Source organism: Schistocerca gregaria, chromosome 9, assembly GCF_023897955.1.
Source record: "Schistocerca gregaria isolate iqSchGreg1 chromosome 9, iqSchGreg1.2, whole genome shotgun sequence".
NCBI classification, from domain to species: domain Eukaryota; kingdom Metazoa; phylum Arthropoda; class Insecta; order Orthoptera; family Acrididae; genus Schistocerca; species Schistocerca gregaria.
The window spans coordinates 93583454-93608700 of NC_064928.1; the positions used below are offsets into that span (position 1 = coordinate 93583454).

The window sequence follows — 25247 nt, forward strand, 5'->3', positions numbered from 1 at the left end:
GCTAGAACATGTGGCATTACAAGTACGACACAACATGTGGTTGATGCACGATGGCGCTCCTGCACATTTCAGTCGAAGTGTTCGTACGCTTCTCAACAACAGATTCGGTGACCGATGGATTGGTAGAGGCGGACCAATTCCAAGGCCTCCATACTCTCCTGACCTCAACCCTCTTGCCTTTCATTTACGGGGGCATTTGAAAGCTCTTGTCTACGCAACCCCGGTACCAAATGTGGAGACTTTTTGTGCTCGTATTGTGGACGGCTGTGATACAATACGCCATTCTCCAGGGCTGCATCGGCGCGTCAGGGATTCCATGCGACGGAGGGTGGATGCATGTATCCTCGCTAACGGAGGACATTTTGAACATTTCCTGTGACAAAGTGTTTGAAGTCACGCTGGTACGTTCTGTTGCTGTGTGTTTCCATTCCATAATTAATGTGATTTGAAGGTAAGTAATAAAATGAGCTCCAACATGGAAAGTAAGCGGTTCCAGACACAAGTCCACGTAACATATTTTCCTTCTTTGTGTGTGAGGAATGTTTCGTGAAAGTTTGGCCGTACCTTTTTGTAGCACCCTGCATATCACTTAGACAATCTGCTGAATGCAGCTACTCTTAAATGTGCACCCTAACCGAACCATCGCCGACAGTGAGCCTTTTTTACAAGAGAAAGTCGTGCGTCCTTGGCCGTACTTACTCTGCCAGTAGACGAATGAGGTAGCTCTTGGCAGTGACGTCAGGAGAGAGCGGGGGACTGACGATATGCGCAGCGGCGTGGTACCAGCACTTGTGAAGGCACTGCTTGCCGTCAGAGCCCAGGGCAGCCGCCAGCGTCTCTCCGAACACGGGGCTCCCGCCGGTAGCAGAGGCGACGCTGCGTGCGTGCGCCAGTGCGTCTGCTGCAGGCTTGCTCATTACGTGCACCACGTACAGCGGGCAGCTCACCTAGACAGGAAAGTGCGCCACACGTATAAAAATCATGTATGACCATATGACAGAATGGGAAGTCAGGTTTGGTTTGTTTTGGGGGAAGAGACCAAACAGTGAGGTCATCGGTCTCATCGGAATACGGAAGGATGGGGAAGGAAGTCGGCCGTGCCCTTTCAAAGGAACCATCCCGCCATTTGACTCGAGCGATTTAGGGAAATCACGGAAAACCAAAATCGGGATGGCCGGACGCGGGACTGAACCGTCGTCCTCCCGAATGCGAGTCCAGTGTGCTAACCACTGCGCCACCTCGCTCGGTTGGGAAGTCTGGATGTGACTATTGTAAATTTGCTACAAACCACCATACCTTATAGGCTAAGGTTAACAAAAACAACAACGATAACGAGAAGTAGAAATACAAACATCAAAAAACGTTTTGTATCACCTCGGTTCCGAGAGTTCCGGAACCTGTACAGAAAACTGGAATAGAGATCAACATAAACATCATTTCCGCCCTTTTTATTGCTCATGAAAACCACAAACTCCATGTTGTACCACCATACAGCGAGACCTTCAGAGGTGATGGTCCACAACTGCTGTACACACTGATACCTGTAATACCCAGTAGCAGGTTCTCTTGCATTGATGCATGCCTGTATTCGTCGTGGCATTACTATCCACAAGTTTGAGAGTTGGCAATACTCTCTTAGGATTTAAAGGTTGGCTACAGCGTGCATAGATAATCTCTGGAATCTAAGATATTGTTGTCGCGCTTCGCAGCGCACGGATTAATGAGTGGCAGTTGAAAGCCAGAATACAGGCAGAAAACGTCTTCCGAGATTGTCCTAAATGCATTCTCCGAAAATTATTTCGAGCAGTTAGTCCACGAACCCACGCGAATTGTAAATGGTTGCGAAAACACACTTGACCTCTTGGCCACAAACAATCCAGAGCTGGTAGAGAGCATCATGACTGATACAGGGATTAGTGATCACAAGGTCATTGTAGCTAGGCTCAATACCATTTCTTCCAAACCCATCAGAAACAAACGCAAAATAATTTTATTTAAAAAAGCGGATAAAGTGCCACTAGAAGCCTTCCTAAAAGACAATTTCCATTCCTTCCGAACTGACTATGCGAATGTAGACGAGATGTGGCTCAAATTCAAAGATATAGTAGCAGCTGCAATTGAGAGATTCATACCTCATAAATTGGTAAGAGATGGAACGGATCCCCCGTGGTACACAAAAAAGGTCCGAACGCTGTTGCAGAGGCAACGGAAAAAGCATGCGAAGTTCAGAAGAACGCGAAATCCCGAAGATGGGCTAAAATTTACAGACGCGCGAAATTTGGCACCTACTTCGATGCGAGATGCCTTTAATAGGTTCCACAACGAAACATTGTCTCGAAATTTGGTAGAAAATCCGAAGAAATTCTGGTCGTATGTAAAGTACACAGGCGGCAAGACGCAGTCAATACCTTCGCTGCACAGTGCCGATGGTACTGTTATCGACGACTGTGCCGCTAAAGCGGAGTTATTGAACGCAGTTTTCCGAAATTCCTTCACCAGGGAAGACGAATGGAATATTCCAGAATTTGAAACACGAACATCTGCTAGCATGAGTTTCTTAGAAGTAGATACCTTAGGGGTTGCGAAGCAACTCAAATCGCTTGATACGGGCAAGTCTTCAGGTCCAGATTGTATACCGATTAGGTTCCTTTCAGATTACGCTGATACTATAGCTCCCTACTTAGCACTCATATACAGCCGCTCGCTCACCGATAGATCTGTACCTACAGATTGGAAAATTGCGCAGGTCGCACCAGTGTTCAAGAAGGGTAGTAGGAGTAATCCATTTAACTACAGACCTATATCATTGACGTCGGTTTGCAGTAGGGTTTTAGAGCATATACTGTATTCAAACATTATGAATCACCTCGAAGGGAACGATCTATTGACACGCAATCAGCATGGCTTCAGAAAACATCGCTCTTGTGCAACGCAGCTAGCTCTTTATTCGCACGAAGTAATGGCCGCTATCGACAGGGGATCTCAAGTTGATTCCGTATTTCTAGATTTCTGGAAAGCTTTTGACACCGTTCCTCACAAGCGACTTCTAATCAAGCTGCGGAGCTATGGGGTATCGTCTCAGTTGTGCGACTGGATTCGTGATTTCCTGTCAGGAAGGTCGCAGTTCGTAGTAATAGACGGCAAATCATCGAGTAAAACTTAAGTGATATCAGGTGTTCCCCAGGGAAGCGTCCTGGGACCTCTACTGTTCCTGATCTATATAAATGACCTGGGTGACAATATGAGCAGTTAGCAGATGATGCTGTAATTTACCGTCTAGTAGGGTCATCCGAAGACCAGTATCAGCTGCAAAGCGATTTAGAAAAGATTGCTGTATGGTGTGTCAGGTGGCAGTTGACGCTAAATAACGAAAAGTGTGAGATGATCCACATGAGTTCCAAAAGAAATCCGTTGGAATTCGATTACTCGATAAATAGTACAAATCTCAAGGCTGTCAATTCAACTAAGTACCTGGGTGTTACAATTACGAACAACTTCAGTTGGAAGGACCACATAGATAATATTGTCGGGAAGGCGAGCCACAGGTTGCGTTTCATTGGCAGGACACTTAGAAGATGCAACAAGTCCACTAAAGAGACAGCTTACACTACACTCGTTCGTCCTCTGTTAGAATATTGCTGTGCGGTGTGGGATCCTTACCAGGTGGGATTGACGGAGGACATCGAAAGGGTGCAAAAAAGGGCAGCTCGTTTTGTATTATCGCGTTATAGGGGAGAGAGTGTGGCAGATATGATACACGAGTTGGGATGGAAGTCATTAAAGTAAAGACGTTTTTCGTCGCGGCGAGTTCTTTTTACGAAATTTCAGTCACCAACTTTCTCTTCCGAATGCGAAAATATTTTGTTGAGCCCAACCTACATAGGTAGGAATGATCATCAAAATAAAATAAGAGAAATCAGAGCTCGAACAGAAAGGTTTAGGTGTTCGTTTTTCCCGCTCGCTGTTCGGGAGTGGAATAGTAGAGAGATAGTATGATTGTGGTTCGATGAACCCTCTGCCAAGCACTTAAATGTGAATTGCAGAGTAGTCATGTAGATGTAGATGTAGTGTAGGAGCCCGCCTGCTGTGTGTTGGCCGAGGGGTCGTCGCCGAGCTGCCGTACTGCCGTGTCCGACAGCAGCGACACAGGGTTTGATATTTAGTTGATATTTTTTATAATTTGTTGCACGCTTATTAACTTAAAGAAAAAGGGTTTCTGTATGTGCGTAGCAGCAGACGGTAATTTTGATAATGATAGTTGAATTCTTAAGGGAAACCATTGTTAGTCGAATAGATTAAGTATTGATTTTTGTCATTGATTTATTTTGTAATTGTCTCGGAATTGTTTCACTATTTTTTTAATTGATAAGTATTTCAGTCTGTCTCAAGAGTTTGAGTAATTTGTAATGCCACTGGAGGCAGATTTACATACGAAGCGATTGTTCAAAGAGCTTCTAGCATTTTGTTAATTGAATCAGAAAGAATCGCTTTCAGAATATAATTTTCTTAAAAAGGAGTTACTTGTTTGGGTATCATTTATCGAGTTTAGATTTGACCAAACCCTATCTCTTGAATTATATGTAGTTGAAGTAAGTAGCAGCAACAGCAGGAGCCGCCATACAGAACACGCATTGAACTCAGCATGAATAATAGGTTTTTTTATGTTTTTGTTAAATAATGGAATGCAGCAGATCAAGCAGTGGCAGCAGAAAGACGAAGTAAGTTATTTGTTGCGCACAGGACCAATTAAAAAAAATAAAGTTCAGGCGATCTCTGTAATAGTAAAATTAACAAGAGTACAAGCACGAGATTTTCAGTAGAAAACACGAGGTAAGAAGATAGAGCTCGTGACTTTAAAGTTCATCAAGGCACTGTTGGTTCAGATTGGCCCATTCCTCGACGGCGATTCACCGTCGGTCCCTCAGAGAGGTCGGTGGGTCATGTCGTCCATAAACAGCCCTTTTCAATCTATCCAAGGCACGTTCGATAGGGTTCATCTCTGGAGAACATGCTGGCCACTCTAGTCGAGCGATGTCGTTATCCTGAAGGAAGTCATTCACAAGATGTGCAGATGCGCGAGTTGTCCTCGATGAAGACAAATGCCTCGCCATTATCTTCGGGTTGCACTATCGCTCGGAGGATGGCGTTCACGTATCGTACAGCTGTTACGACGCCTTCCATGACCACCAGCGGCGTACGTCGGTCCCACATTATGCCTCCCCAAAACATCAGGGAACCTCCACCTTGCTGCACTCGCTGGACAGTGTGTCTAAGGCGTTCAGACTGATCGAGTCTCCGACGATTGTCTGGTTGAAGCATGTGCGACACTCATCGGTGAAGAGAACGCGATATCAATCCTGAGCGGTCTATTGGGCATGTTGTTGGGTACATCTGTACATAGCTGCATGGCGTCGTGGTTGGAAAGATGGACCTCGCCATGGACTTCATCATGCAGCCTATTGCGCACAGTTTGAGTCGTAACACGTCATCCTGTGGCTGCACGAAGAGCATTATTCTACAGGGTGGCGTTGCTGTCAGGTTTCCTCCGAGGCATAACATGTAGGTAGCGGTAGTAGCCCTTTGACGACCTGAGCGAGGCATGTCACCGACAGTTCCTGTGTCTCTGTATCTCCTCCATGTCCGAACAGCATCGCTTTGGTTCACTGTGAGACACCTGGACACTTCCCTTGTTGAGAGCCCTTCCTGGCACAAAGTAACAATGCGGATGCTATGGAACTGTGTACATCCTACCTGGTGGATGGAGATGATGTATTTGTTATAAATAGGCAAATGAAAACTCTTAACTGGTAAACTGAAAAATACTTGAAAATCCCATCCTTGTGCAGCTCAATTGATTAATCTCAAATCTAGGAAACTTCTTTGGCTGATAAACATAACTTCTCTGAAACCATAAGCAGAAGCGTAGAGATGATTCATAAAAAAATTGAATAAAAGAAGTAGTTTATTCACTGGAAAAAATTGAATGTTCTGAATTAATTGAATATTAAAAATACATTTATATGTTGTAAGAAATGTGTATACAACATGATTATTATTATTTTGGCCTAAATATGTGAATTTTGTCTGAAAAATGTATATGGAACTCCTCAAAGGAACATACAAAATTAATATGTTATGTGCCTGGTGTGTGTTCTCCTTCTAGGTGCTGTAAATCTATCAATGCTATTTCTCTGTCCATACTATCTCTCAAGTATTTCAAAGTTAGTATTACAAATTTATCAATTTTTCAAATCTTTTGTTACTACCTAGCATTATCAATAATTCATGTGTTTCACAGTTTGAAATGTTTTGAGTCACCTTCAATGTAGTAACAAAACGATTTTCTGAAGTTTTATCATTTGTATAGTTATGAATAGTATTATGTTTATATACTTTTTAAATCTGTATGTAGTCATATATTCATTTTTATATCTTTGTTGGTATCAAGAATAGTGTCTTGGAAAAAATTTCTCAGTGATGAGGTTCTTTACAATGCTGTAAGTCTAGTATCACAATCATCCATTTCGCCAATATGTGTTGTGAATTTGCATTGGTGGACAGATGCCATTGGATGCTACTCATATATATTTTTTGAGTGCACTCATTCATATTCTCACCCTCTTGCCTTGTCACTGTTGCTGTTCTTTCTTAATTTTTCTTTTGATGAGGGTAGTTTTGACTGAACTCATCCAACATCGCTAGACTTTCTGTCTGTCTGTCTATCTATATATTTTGAGGGTTTGCTTAAAAAACTTCATGGGGTTGGGCGCTATTGTAATGAAACTCATCAGTGAACATTCTTTGTCACATACTGAACATCTGAGGTATAGGAAAAATTCATCATACAATCCAACAATGTACAAATAGCAATTTTGCTAATAGTGTAGATTTGGTGAAATGACATTGCTAAAGTGATCTTATGTATTTATAAACAACATATGTGATAAAACATGAATTTAATGTAAGATTTATTACCTTTCAAAAACTTAATTATCTTTTTGTATGTTCTATATATTTCAAAATTATCTGATGTTGGAATAGTTAATTATGAATTCTGAAAAGATAATGTAGAAAACACTGTTAATATGTACGTCTTTTGTGAAGTTAAAGAGTTACTTTGATATGCAATATATTCATACTTCTTTTCAAGTTAGTTGTTGTGAGTTGAATGTGGTTGTAGTTGGAAGCCATGTAGCAGAATAACATGCTCCAAGGCTGCTGTGACAAAAATTGAAGAAATTAAAATGGGCATAAAAAAGAACTTAGGTTAAAATCATTTTCGCCATTATTAGTGTAAATAACCTAACTCTTCCCCTATCATCTACAGACAGTAGATGAGAAGTTTGTAACATTTCAGTTTTTGAAAACTAATTCATGGTATGAGAGTGAGGAGGTGGGGGGATAGAGGGGCTAAACACTTCAGCATCCTGATGGAACCAATTTTTTTCTAGTACAATGTTCTCATGTTGACTAATTTATTTCACAAAAAATACTTATATAAGACGAAAATGCATCCTCACAAAAGCCATATATATATATATATATATATATATATATATATATATATATATATATATATATATATATATAATGGAAAGGCTGAGTTAATTAGATTTGTTTGCTTCTGAGAGACTGGATGAACTGCTACTACTCATAGATGTCAGATTTAGTCTGCATTTGAATCCTCATGGTTTGACTATTTACTTCTACAGTGTCTCAACAACATAACTGACTTTGTATACAGAAAAATGATACAAACAGCAGCAGTACTGTTATCATTTCTAGGACCTTCAAGAAGAGCAATAAAATAGGTTTCTATTATTCTAAAAAATGGCTCTGAGCACTATGGGACTTAACATCTATGGTCATCAGTCCCCTATAACTTAGAACTACTTAAACCTAACTAACCTAAGGACAACACACAACACCCAGCCATCATGAGGCAGAGAAAATCCCTGACCCCGTCGGGAATCGAACCCGGGAACCCGGGCGCGGGAAGCGAGAACACTACCGCACAACCATGAGATGCGGGCTTCTATTATTCTTTGCAGGTCCTGAACAACAGTTCAATACCTATAAATACTAACACAGAAAAGCAGACAGTTACAAACATGTATGGTGTTGCCAGTTTTAGATTTGCACAAAATTACTTCTTTCATTTTATTCAATTGAAACTCAGTAATAGTCAGCAATCACTGTGTTCTACTGCTATGTGAAATCTCATATTGGACTAAAATTGCGAGCGTATATTATTTATGTACATGACATTAAAAGTGATAACAATACCTGGTTAGCAATGACACACGCTCTTCCAATGGCTTCTGCTTCAATTGGTTCTGGCCTTGATAGTTGGTGCCCCTCAGGACCAGTAATGCCAGCAGCTAACAACTGTTGTGCTTTCTGTAATGGGCGTGGTCTTCTGTTATTAAGCATCAGTGTCATGTGTGTATCACAATCAAAAAATATGATTGACAGACATCTGTGTTTATTCATAACACTCAAAATTATCCACAGATTTACATTTCATGTAAGACATTTAGCAATTAACTTTTTCCATATGATGTATTTGTGGCAAAAAGACCACTGAGGACAGGCTAAAGATTCCAGTATAAAATGTATTAGATGGATATTGCTTCCAAATGGAAATAGTTTAGAGAAATTAAGAAAAGCTGACCTATGAGACAAAGGTAGGTCTAGGGGGGAACATGTTGAAAGAGAAAAGTGTCTATGGTATAATGATTAACAGTATCGATGCCTGATTTGATTCTTGGACTGCTCCAAATTTATTTTGAACATAATAGTATGGTTTGTGTTGTTGATGGCCTATGACACAATATATGTGTTGCAGAGCCATTGCAAGTACAAAAATCCAAATCGCTGCTATGTTTAAAGTATGAAGTGCTTTATTGTTTGTGTACATGTGGTGTCTGTTCCATCAGACATGTCTAAAACACCAGCCACCATTTTGATCTTGTATATACCGTAAATCACACATAAAGGAATTAAAACATTAGCTACCAGTGTGCATTGATTTATATCAACAGGGCATGTTGAAAGTTTATGTCAGACCAGGATTCGAACTTAGGTCTCCCACTTACTAGGCACATGCGCTAACCACTGTGCCATTTGGATACAGTGGTCACCATAACTGCACAGATTACTCTAGCATGCCTCTTACAAACATGTTCAAACGATATATATATATATATATATATATATATATATATATATATATGAGGTGACGACAGACAATGATCCCTTTAGTGCAGATGCAAACCAAGCTCGAATTCTTGTATTAATTGGCGAGATGACACATGTAATGAGACTAATAAGAAGGGCCACTACATCAATAATGTGTTCAGGCTCTTGGTCTGATGGAAGGCATCTAGGGTAGTCCTTACTGTTCTGGTGACCACTGCATCCAGATGGTTTAGTGGTCAGCAGACCTGGCTAATAAACAGGAGAAATGGCTTCGAATCCCATATGGCACAAATTTCAACTCGCCCCTTTCATATAAATCAGTTCCCAATTGCAGATAATGACTTAAACCCTTTGTATCTTGCTTTATTTTTTGGTTTTGCGATAGGCCCATTTCAGCTACAGTACCATTTTTTATCTCTCTGCAAATAATACATTACTTTGTTGACTTTGCTTTTTATTCTTATGTGCAACTATTGATAATTTTGTGTGATGATACAATATAATTTAGTTGTTTGTGATGTCGATAAAACATCGATTGTTGCTGCCACTGTGTGATGATTTAATTGTTATGTCTTATAGGTAGCATGATTACATGATTGTAGCAACTGTACTACCATATCTCGATCATTAATACAGTTGTAGACGAGTTTTTTTGTTGACTACGGCCTCTTTGTTCTGTTTACTAGCTTTTGTTCTTTTGACAGCTTTATTTAATGTGACACCTGCTATTTTATAAGGTTACAATTACGGTTTAATGACTTAATCTATGAGTTTCTATGTATTAGATACTGAGAACACATCAGAAATAGCTACAGTAATCTGTCCACTTTTGTCAGTCACATGAAAACAGAAAATAACAAAGTAGAACCAAACAGAATGAGCAATGCAAATATTATACATAATACTATCTCAGAAGAGATAGAAATCTTTATATCAACCCTTAGAGCATATTAAATGACCAAACAGATCGTAAATAGAAACACTATATTGAAAATTTTATTGTCATACTAGATATAGAAAATGGATATACATACACGGCCAAAACTTTTTCTAGAAAAGGTAAAATTAACGCAAATATAAATCTCTAATACAAAGAAACTCAGAGATTAATAAATTAAAACGAAATTGTAACCATAGAAAATCGCTGGTGTCGTGTCAAGTAATTCGTCAAAAGTACAAATATTAGTAAACAGAACAAAAAGGCCTTAGCCAACAAAAAATCTCATCTACAAGAATATTAACGATTGAGATATGGCAGTATAGCCGACACAATCACCTTTAAGACACAGCAATCAAATCATTAGACAGTGAAAGCACCAATCGTTTTTTTGTGGACGTCAAAAGCAGCAAGACATAAGTAACACTGTGTAATCACATAATATTTTCAGTAGTTGTGCAAAGGAATAGAAACAAAAGTTAACAAGTTTATGTATCATTGGCAGGAATGTAGAAAATGGCGCTATAGGCGAAATAGGCCTACCACAATGTGAACAATAAAACACTAAATACTTCAAACACAGTAACGATTTGAGTTTCTATACTTACAGTTGTATGGAATTGTGCATATTATGGAAAACAAGGAGCTGCTTGCAATGAAATTAACTGACATTCTAATACTACTTGAAGCTGATCAACAGAAGTTCCTGGTCAGAGATTTTAGTAGGCTGGTCCAGCATATTCACATAACGTTCACTTGACCGTTAGGGGATGACTTATTTTGTGACCAAGAGCATCATCATGCTGACACAGAAAAAGTTCAGGTCCAAATTGTTGCCATAACTTAAAAATGGTAATGGTCTTTGAGGTGTGTAAATGCCTGCATTCGTTTTACTATTAACCAAGGTGAATGGTTCAAGTCGAAATCACAATAAACAGTTCCAGAATATCACATCAGTCACTCAGAGTTTCACCTCACAACACACTCAGGTAAAACCACTATGCATTGCATCTGCTTGGTCAACATGGGCACATCTGAATACCAAATCAATGTATGGTGGCTAATCACTCCATAAATATTTATTCTGTTGTAATACAGACAAACAATAACGCTCTTTACGCATCTAAGTGATATCAAATATTCATTCTCCAAATTACTTACTGAAAACTGAGTTGTATCACATCTTAATATAATCTTTGCTGCTGATGGCCACTGTATCTCAGCTGCAACACAATTTATCTAAAGTAATTAACAGAGATACCCTGAAATCTGTTTGTGAAATATGAAATACGCTTTGTCAGTTCACAGCAACCAATTTTTATGTCTGAAAAAGTGATAATTGGGTTTAGTATTTCCTTAATATCTTTACAGTAACAACCTTAACAGCAGGCACAGACACACTTAGATGCTGTGAAAATTCTCTGATGAGCACCTCAAATTTTTGGGGTCTTATAATCACATCTCAATGAAATTACCTATCCTTTTCATTTTTGTGCTTGGACAGAACATGTCTGTGATGTTGACACACTGTGCCTATTCTTGTATACCCTCCAATGAACAGCTTCTATTCCGTGATGTTTCCAAGGACATTTGCTTACTTTGCATATCTAATAAAAGAAACTGAGTTTTGTAATTCTGTTTCTCACACAAATATTTTTATTCAGAGAAAATAAGTAATGGAAAAAATAAATACAAACACTAATGTAGATGAAGCTTTGATCTGTCTAAAGGTACACAGACAGGATTGACATTGTTAGTGATATTTCGGATAGTGACGTTTGTTGGAGCTAACTAACTAACAAAGACACACATATGGCTATATTGTCACAGTGTTACTGCAAAGTAATAATTATCTTATGATGTCCTAGCTCTAGGCTGTCTTAACTGACACATTTTAATGTAAATAAAATAAGTAATTAATTCTTAAAAATTGTTTCAAATAATAACTTTGTTTTGCGCACAAGCAATCTATGCTACAGCTAAACCTTCATTAATCAAAGTTTGACGTTACAGCAAAAAATTAAGACAGTTTTTTTCCTGCTATATCATACATTGAATGTTCCACTATAAAAACCCAGTAAATCAGAATAAATTCATTAGTATGTCTACAGTTCAATAATAAGTGTGTACTACACAGATAAAATCATTTATCAAACTCCAGTGGTCATCATATACTATTACATGTGAAAATTTTTATTACCACAGTGAAACATCCAGAAATATAACTGAACATTAAAATAATGGAAGTAAGTCAGTTACCTTAGCTATGATGGAACCATTTTCGGCGTGAACTAGTGCTATTGCTCCAAGTTCGTTACATCTTTTGAATATTTCAAATAATTCTGAATCATCCACCATAAAAAAATCTTTGTAAGCCATAAATGATTTGAAAGAGTTTATTCCATGATGTTTACAAAGAAGTTCCATTTCTTCTCTAACCTGCAATACATGAACACACACACATTGTGCCAGTGATAACATAATGTTTTCGAGATTATATTTGTAGGGACTACACTTATCATAGATTACCGTAATTTACAGAAATGTGTTCCCCCCTGTAATATGTTACAGAACTGTGGAGAACTTGAAGAAAGTCAATACTGTCAAGACGCCTACTATTATGTGTAAATACACTCTAAGAGAAAGAAGATGACGCACAATGAAGGAATTATCCGAATGGAACGGAATTTGGTAGACATAATGCAGATGTCTAGACAAACAAATGACCACAATTTCAGAAAAATTGGATGATTTATTCAAGAGAAAGCGCTTCAGTTCTCGTTCCGTGATGTGTTTAAAGTTTTTAAAACCTTATAAGCCATATGCTGTCTCCCTTGAACATCATTCTTCATATTAGAAATAAATCAGTCCCAATGATATTGGTGTGCCTTTCTTACTACACATTTAGGAATATTTCTTCACTCCATGTAAGAGTGCATGTTCTCATCTTTTCATCTTTAGTGTTGGCTATGAGTTTTATACATGCATCCTGTTTATCTTTAACAGCTTTTCTTGTAGGCACCTTCCAATTTTTAGGCCCTTTTTTTCCTTTTTTTAATGCCAAGAGCTTCTTCTACTACTGTATGTATAACATTCTTTATACTTAGTTATTTTTCTTTCATATTATCTTTAGTTTGAAAGTTAATTAGCTCTTATTCAAACTGCTTTGGGAAAGACATTTGATGCTGTCCTCTTCCAGTAAGTATACTTTATAAACGCTTTGATATCGTTGGTTCCTCATTCGTTTTGTCATTTTCTTCCATTTCGCTAAAGATCTATTTTGTAGATTAGTAGAAAATGATCTGGATCTGTATCCTGATCTCCATAAACTCTTTTATCCCTCACTTGACTCGCTAGCTAAACATTTACTAAAATGTAGTCAATTACTGAGGTATGACCTCTACTGGCCTACTATACTGATGCATATCTCTTTCCTTAGAAAGTGATTTTATTATTTTTAGATTGCTGTAAGTGGAAAAGTCTTTTTGTATCTTTCCATTTTCATTACATGTCGGTTTTCCCAAATTTCCTTTAATCGCTACTGGGATATTTCCTATTCTGGCATTGAAATCGTGCATCATAATAATCTGATCAGTAGCACTGTATTTATTCAGAGTCTTCTGTAGTTCTTCATAGGAGGTTCTGGATTCATGGTTCTAGATTCATCCCTTTTTTCCTTCTTCTGGTTCATATACTCTTATAATGGTAGCATTGCCTCTTCTCAGTTTCAGTAGAAGAGTATTCTTTCGCTTATGTATGTGCAATCTTTGATTTCTTACGCAATTTTTTCTTGCTCTTTGATTTTGTTCGACTCCACTACAGAACACGACGTAATCGCCTAGATATTTAGTACTCCTCATTTTTATTTTCTTTTGTGTGATCGCTACAGCATCGACATTAATGTCTTTAATATATTTGCTAGTTCGGTCTCTTTTTGGAAAGTTCCTCTGACATCCCAGGTTGGTAATTTGATATATCCGTTGGCCCACATTCGTTTGTCCTTTTTTCAAAAGAAGGTACAAATAAACAATATTGAAGAAGAGGAGGAGTAAATTATTACAAAGCATTATGGTGTGATGATACAGTACAAGAATCTGTAATTGAAATAATAGATGGCAAGGGTTTAGCTGAAATACATCCTGACGCAACAACAATCTGCCTTGACATCTCTTAAGAACAAAATAGCTACAGGAAGAGATTCTCTTAATGCTGAATTGCTAAAATATAGAGGAATGATGCTACGTCTATTGCTGTTACGTCTCTTAAACGAATGTTGGAATAGCAAAATTATCTCCAAAGACTGGAAGATTGCTAGAGTGATATCAGTTTTTAAAAAAGAGACAAAAATCTGTGCAAAAACTATATAGGAATAAGTATACTAGACTTAGCATACAAGATGTATGCTTAGATTTTAAATGCAAGACTTCAAACATAACGGAAGCAATACCACATGAGCAACAAATGGGTATTAGGAAAGGGTGTTCTACGATAGATGCAGTTTTTGTTTTACATCAGAGAATACAAAAAACGTAGAGAATATAATAAAGAAACAGATATTGCTTTTATTGATTTTTAAAAAAGGTTTTGACAATGTTAATAGACATACACTTTGGAAGATAATGACTAATTGTGGATATGTAAAAGATCTAATAAATGCGATAAAAACTATGTACTGGAGCACTACAGATCTCAACGGAAAGATGACTAATGAGATATCAACAAACAAAGCAGTACGACAAGGCTGCTGTATCTCCCCAACTTTGTTTAACGTTTACATGCATGAAGTAATGCATATATGAAAAACAGTATTTCAGAAAGGTGTACGCATTGACAGGACGACTCTTTTAAGTATCTCGGTATGTGCTGATGATGAAGTGATCCCAGCAGATAAACAAGAGGACCTTCAGAGAGGAATTTACTTACACAAAAAAGCAAGTGCGAAATTTGATATGAAGATCTGAACAGAAAAAAAACTAAGACTGTGGCCTTCATGGGGAAAGAACATATTCTGAAACCAAAATAATCGCAGGTCAAAATATCTTACAGCAAGTAAACCACTTCACCTCTGTAGAATGTCAAGCGACATATTGCTACAGCAAAGATGTAGACATTAAGCATAGTAAATTTAGCTGGGTATGTGGAACAATTAACAGAAACTTTGAAAGCGAAAGAAAGAAAGACAGTCCAATTAAATTGAAGAAGTGTAGGAAGCAAGGGCTTCACAAAATGAGCAAGTCAATAATGCGTTGCTCGATATCAGGCCCTAATGTAACCAGTTATTTGGTTACGAATTGAATCAGGGAATTATGATGTCCTCCAGAGGGCTATCGATTCCTAATTTTGTCCAATTGATGCGTTAGATCGTCAAATCCTAAGCTTCTTGGAGGGCCTTGCCTATAATGCTCCAAACGTTCTCAGCTGGGGAGAGCTCCAGCGACCTTGTTGGATAATGTAGGTTTTGGCAGGCACTAGGACAAGAGGTAGAAATTATCGTCATGTGCCGGTGGGCATCATCTTGCTGAAAAGTAAGCTCAGGATGGCTTGCCATGAAGTGCAATGTAACGGGGATAGAGTATAGTCGACGTACGGTACTGCTGTGGTGTAAGGGTGTCGCGGATGAGAATCAGAGAGGTGTTGTTGTTGTTGTTGTTGTTGTTGTGGTCTTCAGTCCTGAGGCTGGTTTGATGCGGCTCTCCATGCTATTCTATCCTCTGCAAGCTTCTTCATCTCCCAGTACTTACTGCAACCCACAGCCTTCTGAATCTGCTTAGTGTATTCATCTCTTGGTCTCCCTCTACGATTTTTACCCTCCACGCTGCCCACCGATACCAAATTGGTGATCCCTTGATTGCTCAGAACATGTCCTACCAACCGATCTCTTCTTTTAGTCAAGTTGTGCCATAAACTCCTCTTCTCCAAAATTCTATTCAATACTTCCTCATTAGTTATGTGATCTACCCATCTAATCTTCAGCATTCTTCTGTAGCGCCACATTTCGAAAGCTTCTATTCTCTTCTTGTCCAAACTGTTATCGCCCATGTTTCACTTCCATACATGGCTACACTCCATACAAATACTTTCAGAAACCCCGACACTTAAATCTATACTCGATGTCAACAAATTTCTCTTTTTCAAAAACGCTTTCCTTAGCATTGCCAGTCTACATGTTATATCCTCTCTACTTCGACCATCATCAGTTATTTTGCTCCACAAATAGCAAAACTGCTTTACTACTTTAAGTGTCTCATTTCCTAATCTAATTCCCTCAGCATCACCCGACTTCATTCGACTACATTCCATTATCCTCGTTTTGCTTTTGTTGATGTTCATCTTATACCCTCCTTTCAAGACCCTGTCTATTTCGTTCAACTGCTCTTCCAAGTCCGCTGCTGTCTCTGACAGAACTACAATGTATTCGGCGAACCTAAAAGTCTTTATTCCTTCTCCCTGGATTTTATTACCTAATCCGAATTTATCTTTTGTTTCTTTTACTCCTTGCTCAATATACAGATTGAATAGCATCGGGGAGAGGCCACAACCCTGTCTCACTCCCTTTCCAACCACTGCTTCTCTTTTATGTCCCTAGACTCTTATAACTGCCATCTGGTTTCTGTACAAATTGTGAATAGCCTTTCGCTTCTTGTATTTTACCCCCGCAACCTTCAGAATTTGAAAGAGAGTATTCCAGTCAACATTGTCAAAAGCTTTCTCTAAGTCTACTAATGCTAGAAACGTAGGTTTGCCGCCGGTCGCCGTGGTCTCGCGGTTCTAGGCGCGCAGTCCGGAACCGTGCGACTGCTACGGTCGCAGGTTCGAATCCTGCCTCGGACATGGATGTGTGTGATGTCCTTAGGTTAGTTAGGTTTAAGTAGTTCTAAGTTGTAGGGGACTTATGACCACAGCAGTTGAGTCCCATAGTGCTCAGATCCATTTGTAGGTTTGCCATTCCTTTATCTTTCTTCTAAGATAAATTCCTCGGCACCCGAGCTCTACAAACAGTAAGCCAGACAGCGATTCTATGGAACGACTCACACCGGCATGGATATAAGAAGTGCACAACCTGCGAGACCGCTTCAGAAGACCGGCGGACGCACCAAGAACTCTTTGATTCACACAAGGAACCAGATTAATGAAGGTGGACAGAGATCAGTTGACTGCGACATGCCAACTGCTATCCGTTGGTGGACAGCCAACTAACACACTTGCAAAAGTATTTCTTTCACCGTGTGTGGTGTAGATGTACTGCCACCACACCAAGAAAAAGCCCAGTTATTTCCCACTCACATGGCTGGCAGCAACGCAGCTGGTCGCCATCCACGAAAGAACACCATCACTTCACCACAAAGGGAGAGGCTGATGCGGCATCATATCGATAGTGAATTGTGATGTCACTCACAGTGATCAGAAAACAGAGTCGATGGCTGACTGTCTATGATTTTTTTTATGGTTTTAGTTCGCAAAGGTCCTACGGTCATTAGCGCCCGTTCTGTGGCTTAGGGAAAGGTAAAAAGGAAAAAAACGAATTGGAAATCAGCAGCAATGGGAGCGAAACTCAAAAAGTGGGGAAACTAAAAAACAGAAGGAAAGTTTAGAAAACCACTAAAGAAGGGGGGAGGGGATGTTTTCGCCGTAAAGGGCTTAGAATGACTGATGTCATCTCACTGACACTGATAAACTCGAGGACGCGAGATGCTGAGCGCGTGTCATCTGCTAAAATGGAACAGGCGACTGCTGTAGACGGGCGCGTAACGGAGTAAACTAGGGGCACTCAAGTAAAGGGTGTCTCACCCGTCCAGAAATGAGAGAAGTGGGGACAAAGTGGGGGAGGATCACCACTTAAAAGATGTGGATGGCTAAAAAGACACTGCCCTAGCCGGAGTCTAGTTAAAATTACCTCCTCCCGACAACGAGTTCGGGAGGAAGAGGTCCAAGCACAGGGAAGAGCTTTCACGGCTCGCAGTTTATTATTGGGAAGTGTCGACCAATGTCCGTGCCATAAAAAAGCAACACGACGACATAAAACACTCTGTAGGTCGGCGAAGGGAATCGTGCGAACAACAGGCTGAAGAAGAGAGACTACAGCCTTGGCCGCTATATCGGCCGCCTCGTTACCACGGATACCAACGTGTCCTGAGATCCAGAGGAATGGCACAGAGACATCCTCCAAGTAGAGCAAGTGGAGGCAGTCCTGAATCCGGTGGACCAGAGGGTGGACAGGATAAAGAGCTTGGAGGGTGAGGAGAGACCTGAGCGAATCTTTAATATACAGTATCCGCTGATGGCGACGGATGTATTGGACAGTCTAGAGAACAGCGTAAAGCTCCGCAATATAAACCGAACACTGGTCGGGCAGCCGAAATCGATTTGGGCTGTCGCCAACAATATACGCACTCCAAACACCAAATGATGTTTTTGAGCCATCAGTGTAAGTAAATGTGGCATCCTTCATTTGTGCGCGTAGAGCAGCAAATTCCAGACGATAAACGAGAGAAGGGGTACCATTCTTGGGAAGCTGACAAAGATCTCGGAGCAGCACGTCCGTGGGCGAAGCCAAGGTGGTGCTGTAGCCCCAGTTGTCAAGAAAGTTATAGAAAAGTGGAAGGAAAGAGAACATAGCAGTTGACGGAAGCGGACTCCCGGTGGTAATAGAGAGGAAGGGCAGCCTGCATACCCTAAATCCAAGGAGGAGTGCAGAAAAAGGTCATGGAAGACAGATGGCTAGCGTAACGACTCAGAAGGACCGCCCGCCGATTGGACAGCGGGGGTTCAGCAGTCTCAGCATAAAGGCTTTCCACGGGGCTGGTGTAAAAAGCTCCAGACGCTAGACGTAATCCACGGTGGTGGACAGAGACGCCGATGAATAGACGGCCGAGCAGAGGGGTAAACTATGCTTCCATAGTCCAATTTCGAGCGCTCTAAGGCGCGATAGAGGCGGAGAAGGACCACTCGGTCCGCTCCCCAGGAGGTACCATCCAGGAAACGGAGGGTGTTGAGGGATTGCAGACAGCGAGCCCAAAGATAGGAAACGTGGGAGGACCAGCACAGGTTTCTGTCAAACATAAGTCCCAATAATTTAGTGACGTCCGCGAACGGAAGGTCGACAGGGCCTAGATGTGGGGAAGGCGGAAGAAACTTCTTATGACGCCAAAAATTTACACAGACTTTGAGAAAACTGGAAGCCGGCTCCGAGAGTGGAGGCGATCGAGACATCCTTAAAGAAGTTGTACAAGATGGCTGGTCCGTTGAGAGCTGTAGTAGATCGCAAAATCGTCGACAAAGAGGGAGCCCGAGACATCGGGAAGGAGACAATCCATAATTAGATTTATGGCGATGGCAAACAGTACAACATTTAGCACGGAGCCCTGGGGTGCCCCGTTTTCTTGGGAAAAAGTACGGTAGAGAGTAGTGTTCACCCGCACTTTGAATGTGCGCTCTGTCGTAAATTCACGAATAAAAAGGAGCAGCCGACCTCGAAAGACCCAAGACAGCAGTGTGCGGAGGATGCATGTCTTCCAACAGGTATCGTATGCTCTCTCCAGATCAAAAAATATTGCTACCGTTAGGCGTTTCCTGAGAAAACTGCTCGTTAAATAAGTGGAAAGAGCAACAAAAGCGTCAAGTGCAGAACGATACTTTCGGAAACTGCATTGGGCAAGTGTTAAGAGGCTTTGGGACTCCAGCCACCAGGCTAAACGGCAATTCACCATACACTCCAAAACCTTGCATAAACTACTCGTGAGAGATATCGTGTGTAAACTGTATACCATGCAAAGTGTTCGACTGATTAAGTGTATTTGCCAAGTACTAATAAATAAAATTAATATCATAAATGTTGTTTATGTGGACTTTCTATCAGTTCTCATAGTCGTATAATCCACCTGAAAAATAGGTGGGACAAAAACAACTAAACGTAAGGAGGAAAATGTAATGGAGCAGAGTGAGGGGGAAAGATTATCCAAAAAGTAAAAGCAATGATGAAATACACAACAAGGTAAATAAATGAATGAAGATAATGTGTAAATGGAGAGTAAAGAAAGAAAATGGGAAAGAGTATACAGTGTGAGTTAGGAGAAAAGGTACATGCTTTCAGGTGTGATAGTATTAGCGATTCTGAACAAAAAATTAGTTTGAACATATGTGCTGTTCTTAATAATTTCCGAGGGAACTAATGAAAGCGATGGGGAACAGGATAAATATAGTTGATAGTAAATGAAACGTGAAGGGCGTAATTCAGTTTCCTCGCAAAAGGTGTTCAAAAAGTCCGACAACGACTGCAGTACCTTTTGCAGTTCTTACAGACAGCTGCTGTATTGTTGATCTGATTTCATTAGTACAGTCTTTAACTTGAGCAGACACATGTAAAATTCGAGCGATAGGATGTACATGAAGATGAAATGGGAGATATGATACTGCGTGAAGAGTTTGACAGAGCACTGAAAGACCTGGGTCGAAACAAGGCCCCGGGAGTAGACAACGTTCCATTAGAACTACTGACGGCCTTGGGAGAGCCAATCCTGACAAAACTCTATCATCTGGTGACCAAGATGTATGAGAGAGGCTAAATACCCTCATACTTCAAGAAGAATATAATAATTCCAAATCCAAAGAAAGCAGGTGTTGACAGATGCGAAAATTACAGAAATATCAGTTTAATAAGTCACAGCTGCAAAATACTAACACGATTTCTTTACAGACGAATGGAAAAACTAGAAGAAACCGACCTCGGGGAAGATCAGTTTGGATTCCGTAGAAATATTAGAACACGCGAGGCAATACTGACCTTACGACTTATCTTAGAAACTAGATTAAGGAAAGGTAAACCTACGTTTCTATCATTTGTAGACTTAGAGAAAGCTTTTCACAATGTTGATTGGAATACTCTCTATCAAATTCTGAAGGTGGCAGGGGTAAAATACAGGGAGCGAAAGGCTGTTTATAATTTGTACAGAAACCAGATGGCAGTTGTAAGGGTAGAGGGACATGAAAGGGAAGCAGTGGTTGGGAGGGGAGTGAGACAGGGTTGTAGCCTCTCCCCGATGTTATTTAACCTGTATATTGAGCAAGCAGTAAAGGAAACAAGAGAAAAATTCGGAGCAGTTATTAAAATCCATGGAGAAGAAATAAAAACTATGAGGTTCGCCGAGGACATTGTAATTCTGTCAGAGACAGCAAAAGACTTGGAAGAGCAGAAACGGAATGGACAGTGTCTTGAATGTATGGAAGTGAAACATGAACGAGAATAGAAGCTTTCGAAATGTGGTGCTACAGAAGCATGTTGAAGATTAGATGGGTAGATCACATAGCTAATGAGGAGGTATTGTATAGGATTGGAGAGGTGTTTGTGGCACAACTTGACTAGAAGAAGGGATCGGTTGGTAGGACATGTTCTGAGGCATCAAGGGGTCACCAATTTAGTATTGGAGGGCGGCGTGGAGGGTAAAAATCGTAGAGGGAGACTAAGAGATGAATACACTAAGCAGATTCTGAAGGATGTAGATTGCAGTACGTACTGGCAGATGAAGAAGCTTGCACAGGATAGAGTAGCATGGAAAGCTGCATCAAAGCAGTGTCAGGACTGAAGACAATAACAACAACAACAAGTGCTTCCTTTGTGTCCATCCTGTGCTCGTAGACTTCGCTCTTAAACCAGGCCCCAGAAAGAAATGTAATGGTGTAAGATCAGGTGACCTCAGTGACCAAGAAATGACTCCACAGTGTCTGGTCCAACGCCCAGGATACGTTTCCGTGTCGTGCTGAAAGTAGATACCACGTCGTGTTGGCAAAGGAATATCCTTCAAGTATTCTGGTAATGCATGCTGAAGCGAATCAAGGAACCACTAAGTGCAAATGAAGTGTGCATTGAAATGGCCATTAAGGCAACACTTCGTAGCCTGATGTTGCTTTAGTTATATTTGCATGAGAGTGCTGGTGAAGGAGAACATGCGAGTGATGTCCATGACTTTCACACAGGTCTATGTTGGATACGATTAAGAAAACGACATTTGTACATTTGAAGTTTTTTGTTCATAATCAGAAATACTATCCCCCCCTCAAAACATATCCCTTGTCTCCTGACTCACCTGTAGACAATGACATACCTGTATGATTAACAGATTTTAAGGTTTTGAGGATTACGGAAAAGCAGTAAAATAGGCAGAATTTCGTTCCTGTGGTTCAAGAGAAATGATCTAGATAAGAATTCAGATAGAACGGATAAAGAAAGGGAGGAAGAAAGATCTGGAAGGAAGGAAGAAAGGAAAGAAGGAAGACTAAAAGGAAGGAAGGAAAAAGAAGGAAGAGTGGAAGGAAGGAAGATTGGAAGGCAGAAAGATTGGAAGGCAGAAAGAGTGAAAGGATGGGAAGTCGGAAGGAAGGGAAGAAGACTGAGAGGAAGAACGGAAGAAAGATTGGAAAATTGGAAAGAAGGATGGAAGGAAGACTGGGGTAGGATATCTGGTGTATTCTTTACAAAGAAACCATTCTGTCATTCACGTTAATTGATTCAAGGAAAAACTAAATTTGGATGGCTAGGAAGGAATTTGAACTCTGCTCTTCCTGAATGTGAGTCCAGATCTTAACTATGGTGCTCAGGATAGGTAAACAATTCAAACCTTTAAACAATATGTGCGAGTAGTTAACCATCGTGTTCAACAGCCTCATGGATCAGTTTACCTTGAGGGAACCCTTTTATAGTAGCCATTCATTAGTCCAGAGGCGACTGTTGATATTCGTCGAATGGATAAATAGGTTGGATAATACCCATTACTGTAAACATGCCTCCACAAATGTATCACTTTTTTGATCAATGTAATATACCAATGGAAGCAAAAGAACAGATGGTGGCTTTAGGATACGTGGAACATGCCTTGGATCAATGACAAATATATGACTCAAAGCAAAGCTGGTTGGAAGAGATTTTATTCGACGGAAGATATGCAGCTCTGTAGAAGAAAACCCACTAAGTCGTTTTGGTAGCACAGCATAATTATGGGACCAGAATGAATTCGCACTCTTCAGCTGAGTGTGCACTGATCTGAAACTTATTGGCAGATTAAAACTCTTTCTGCACTGAGATGCGAACCTTGGACCATTGACTTTCGTGGGCAAGTGCTCTACTGGCTCAATGATCCAAGTATGATTCATGACACGTCCTCACAGCTTCGCTTGTTCCAGTGTCTCATCTCCTACCTTTCAAGCTTCACACAAGTTCTGTTGAGGAGACTGGATAGCTCAGTAGAGGACTTGTGAAACGAAAAGTCCCAAATGCAGGATACAGTTTTAATATGCCATGGAAGTTTCACCATTATGAGAACTTCAACAACTATCTCATGTAAGATATTCCTCATTTTAGGTCAGTTGCTGCTACAGATGATGATACGATACAAAATATACCACAATTAAGCAGTATTACAGTACATAAGAATGCGATAAACGATGAAAGTAAAGAGAAGTACTTCACGTTATACCTTGTCCGACCACCAGGTGACTCCGACATGTAAGCCATAGTCACAACAGACTTTTCCATCTGCTAACTTTCTGTATTTCTGGTAGATTTCCAGAAGTGACTGGCCTTTATTGGGCACAGCAAAATCAACTGTAAATACAAAGTGCTCAGTCCGTGCTGTGTTTAAAAATTCACAATTTTGATGCATAATGAACTGTCAGTTTACTTACTTATCATAGTAGTTCCTCCAGCTATAGCAGCCTTTGTGCCTTGGTAGAAATCATCAACCGTTACTGCATCCATAAACTGAAATTCTAGATGTGTGTGGGGATCGATGCCACCTGTAAAGTAATAAGAAGTCATATCCTCAATTTCCTGGTATTTGCCTGGAAACCTCTATTAAAATTTGCAATAATCTCTGTAAGCCAGCCTTTACATTAGCACTCACACTTTCCAGCGGACAGAACACCAAGTTTTCTTATCCTATAAGATGGAGCTGGAAATGTGTTATTTCATATTATAGGCACATGGAACTAAATGGAACCTACAGTAAGGAGCTGGTGATCTTTATGCTGCCTATAGTAGAATGACTGTTCCCTATTTTTTGCATGTGTGTTTCACCATGCCTACCGAAAGGTTGTTGTAGTAATGGTCTTCAGTCCTGAGACTGGTTTGATGCAGCTCTCCGTGCTACTCTACCCTGTGCAAGCTTCTTCATCTCCCAGTACCTACTGAAACCTACATCCCTTTGAATCTGCTTAGTGTATTCATCCCTTGATCGCCCTCTACGATTTTTACCCTCCACGCTGCCCTCCAATACTAACGTGGTGATCTCTTGATGCCTCATAACATGTCCTACCAACCGATCCCTTCTTTTAGTCAAGTTGTGCCACAAACTCCTCCCCAATTCTGTTCAATACCTCCTCATTAGTTATGTGATCTACCCATCTAATCTTCAGCATTTTTTTGTAGCACCACATTTCGAAAGCTGCTATTCTCTTCTTGTCCAAACTATTTATCGTCCATGTTTCACTTCCATACATGGCTACACTCAGTACAAATACTTTTAGAAACGACTTCCTGACACTTAAATCTATATTAGATGTTAACAAATTTCTCTTCTTCAGAAACGCTTTCCTTGCCATTCCGAGTCTACATTTTATATCCTCTGTACTTCGACCATCATCAGTTATTTTGCTCCACAAATAGCAAAACTCCTTTACTACTTTAAGTGTCTCATTTCCTAATCTAATTCCCTCAGCATCACCCGACTTAATTCGACTACATTCCATTATCCTCGTTTTGCTTTTGTTGGTGTTCATCTTATATCCTCCTTTCAAGACACTGTCCATTCCATTCAACTGCTCTTCCAAGTCCTTTGCTGTCTCTGACAGAATTACAATGTCATCGGCGAACCTCAAAGTTTTTATTTCTTCTCCGTGGATTTTAATACCTACTCCGAATTTTTCTTTTGTTTCCTTCACTTCTTGCTCAATATATGAATAACATCGGGGAGAGGCCACAACCCTGTCTCACTCCCTTCCCAACCACTGCTTCCTTTTCATGTCCCTCGACTCTTATTACTGCCATCTGGTTTCTGTACAAATTAAATCACAAATCTGATGAACACTAGATGTTTGAGCTTATGATAAAAACCTGTTAGCA

The 25247-nt window shown here is 40.2% G+C and overlaps 1 protein-coding gene across 1 annotated transcript in view; it reads right to left on the reverse strand.

Annotated features, from left to right (window-relative positions):
* LOC126292317 (dihydropyrimidinase) overlaps positions 1-25247 on the reverse strand; it is a 94337-nt gene that overhangs the window by 44460 nt on the left and 24630 nt on the right. Inside the window, exons 4-8 of the mRNA XM_049986254.1 lie at positions 23813-23923; positions 23605-23732; positions 12398-12577; positions 8287-8400; positions 700-947 (exon numbers count right to left, since the gene is read on the reverse strand). Of these exons, the coding sequence (XP_049842211.1) occupies positions 700-947; positions 8287-8400; positions 12398-12577; positions 23605-23732; positions 23813-23923 (781 nt within the window). The remainder of the gene's footprint in view (positions 1-699; positions 948-8286; positions 8401-12397; positions 12578-23604; positions 23733-23812; positions 23924-25247) is intronic.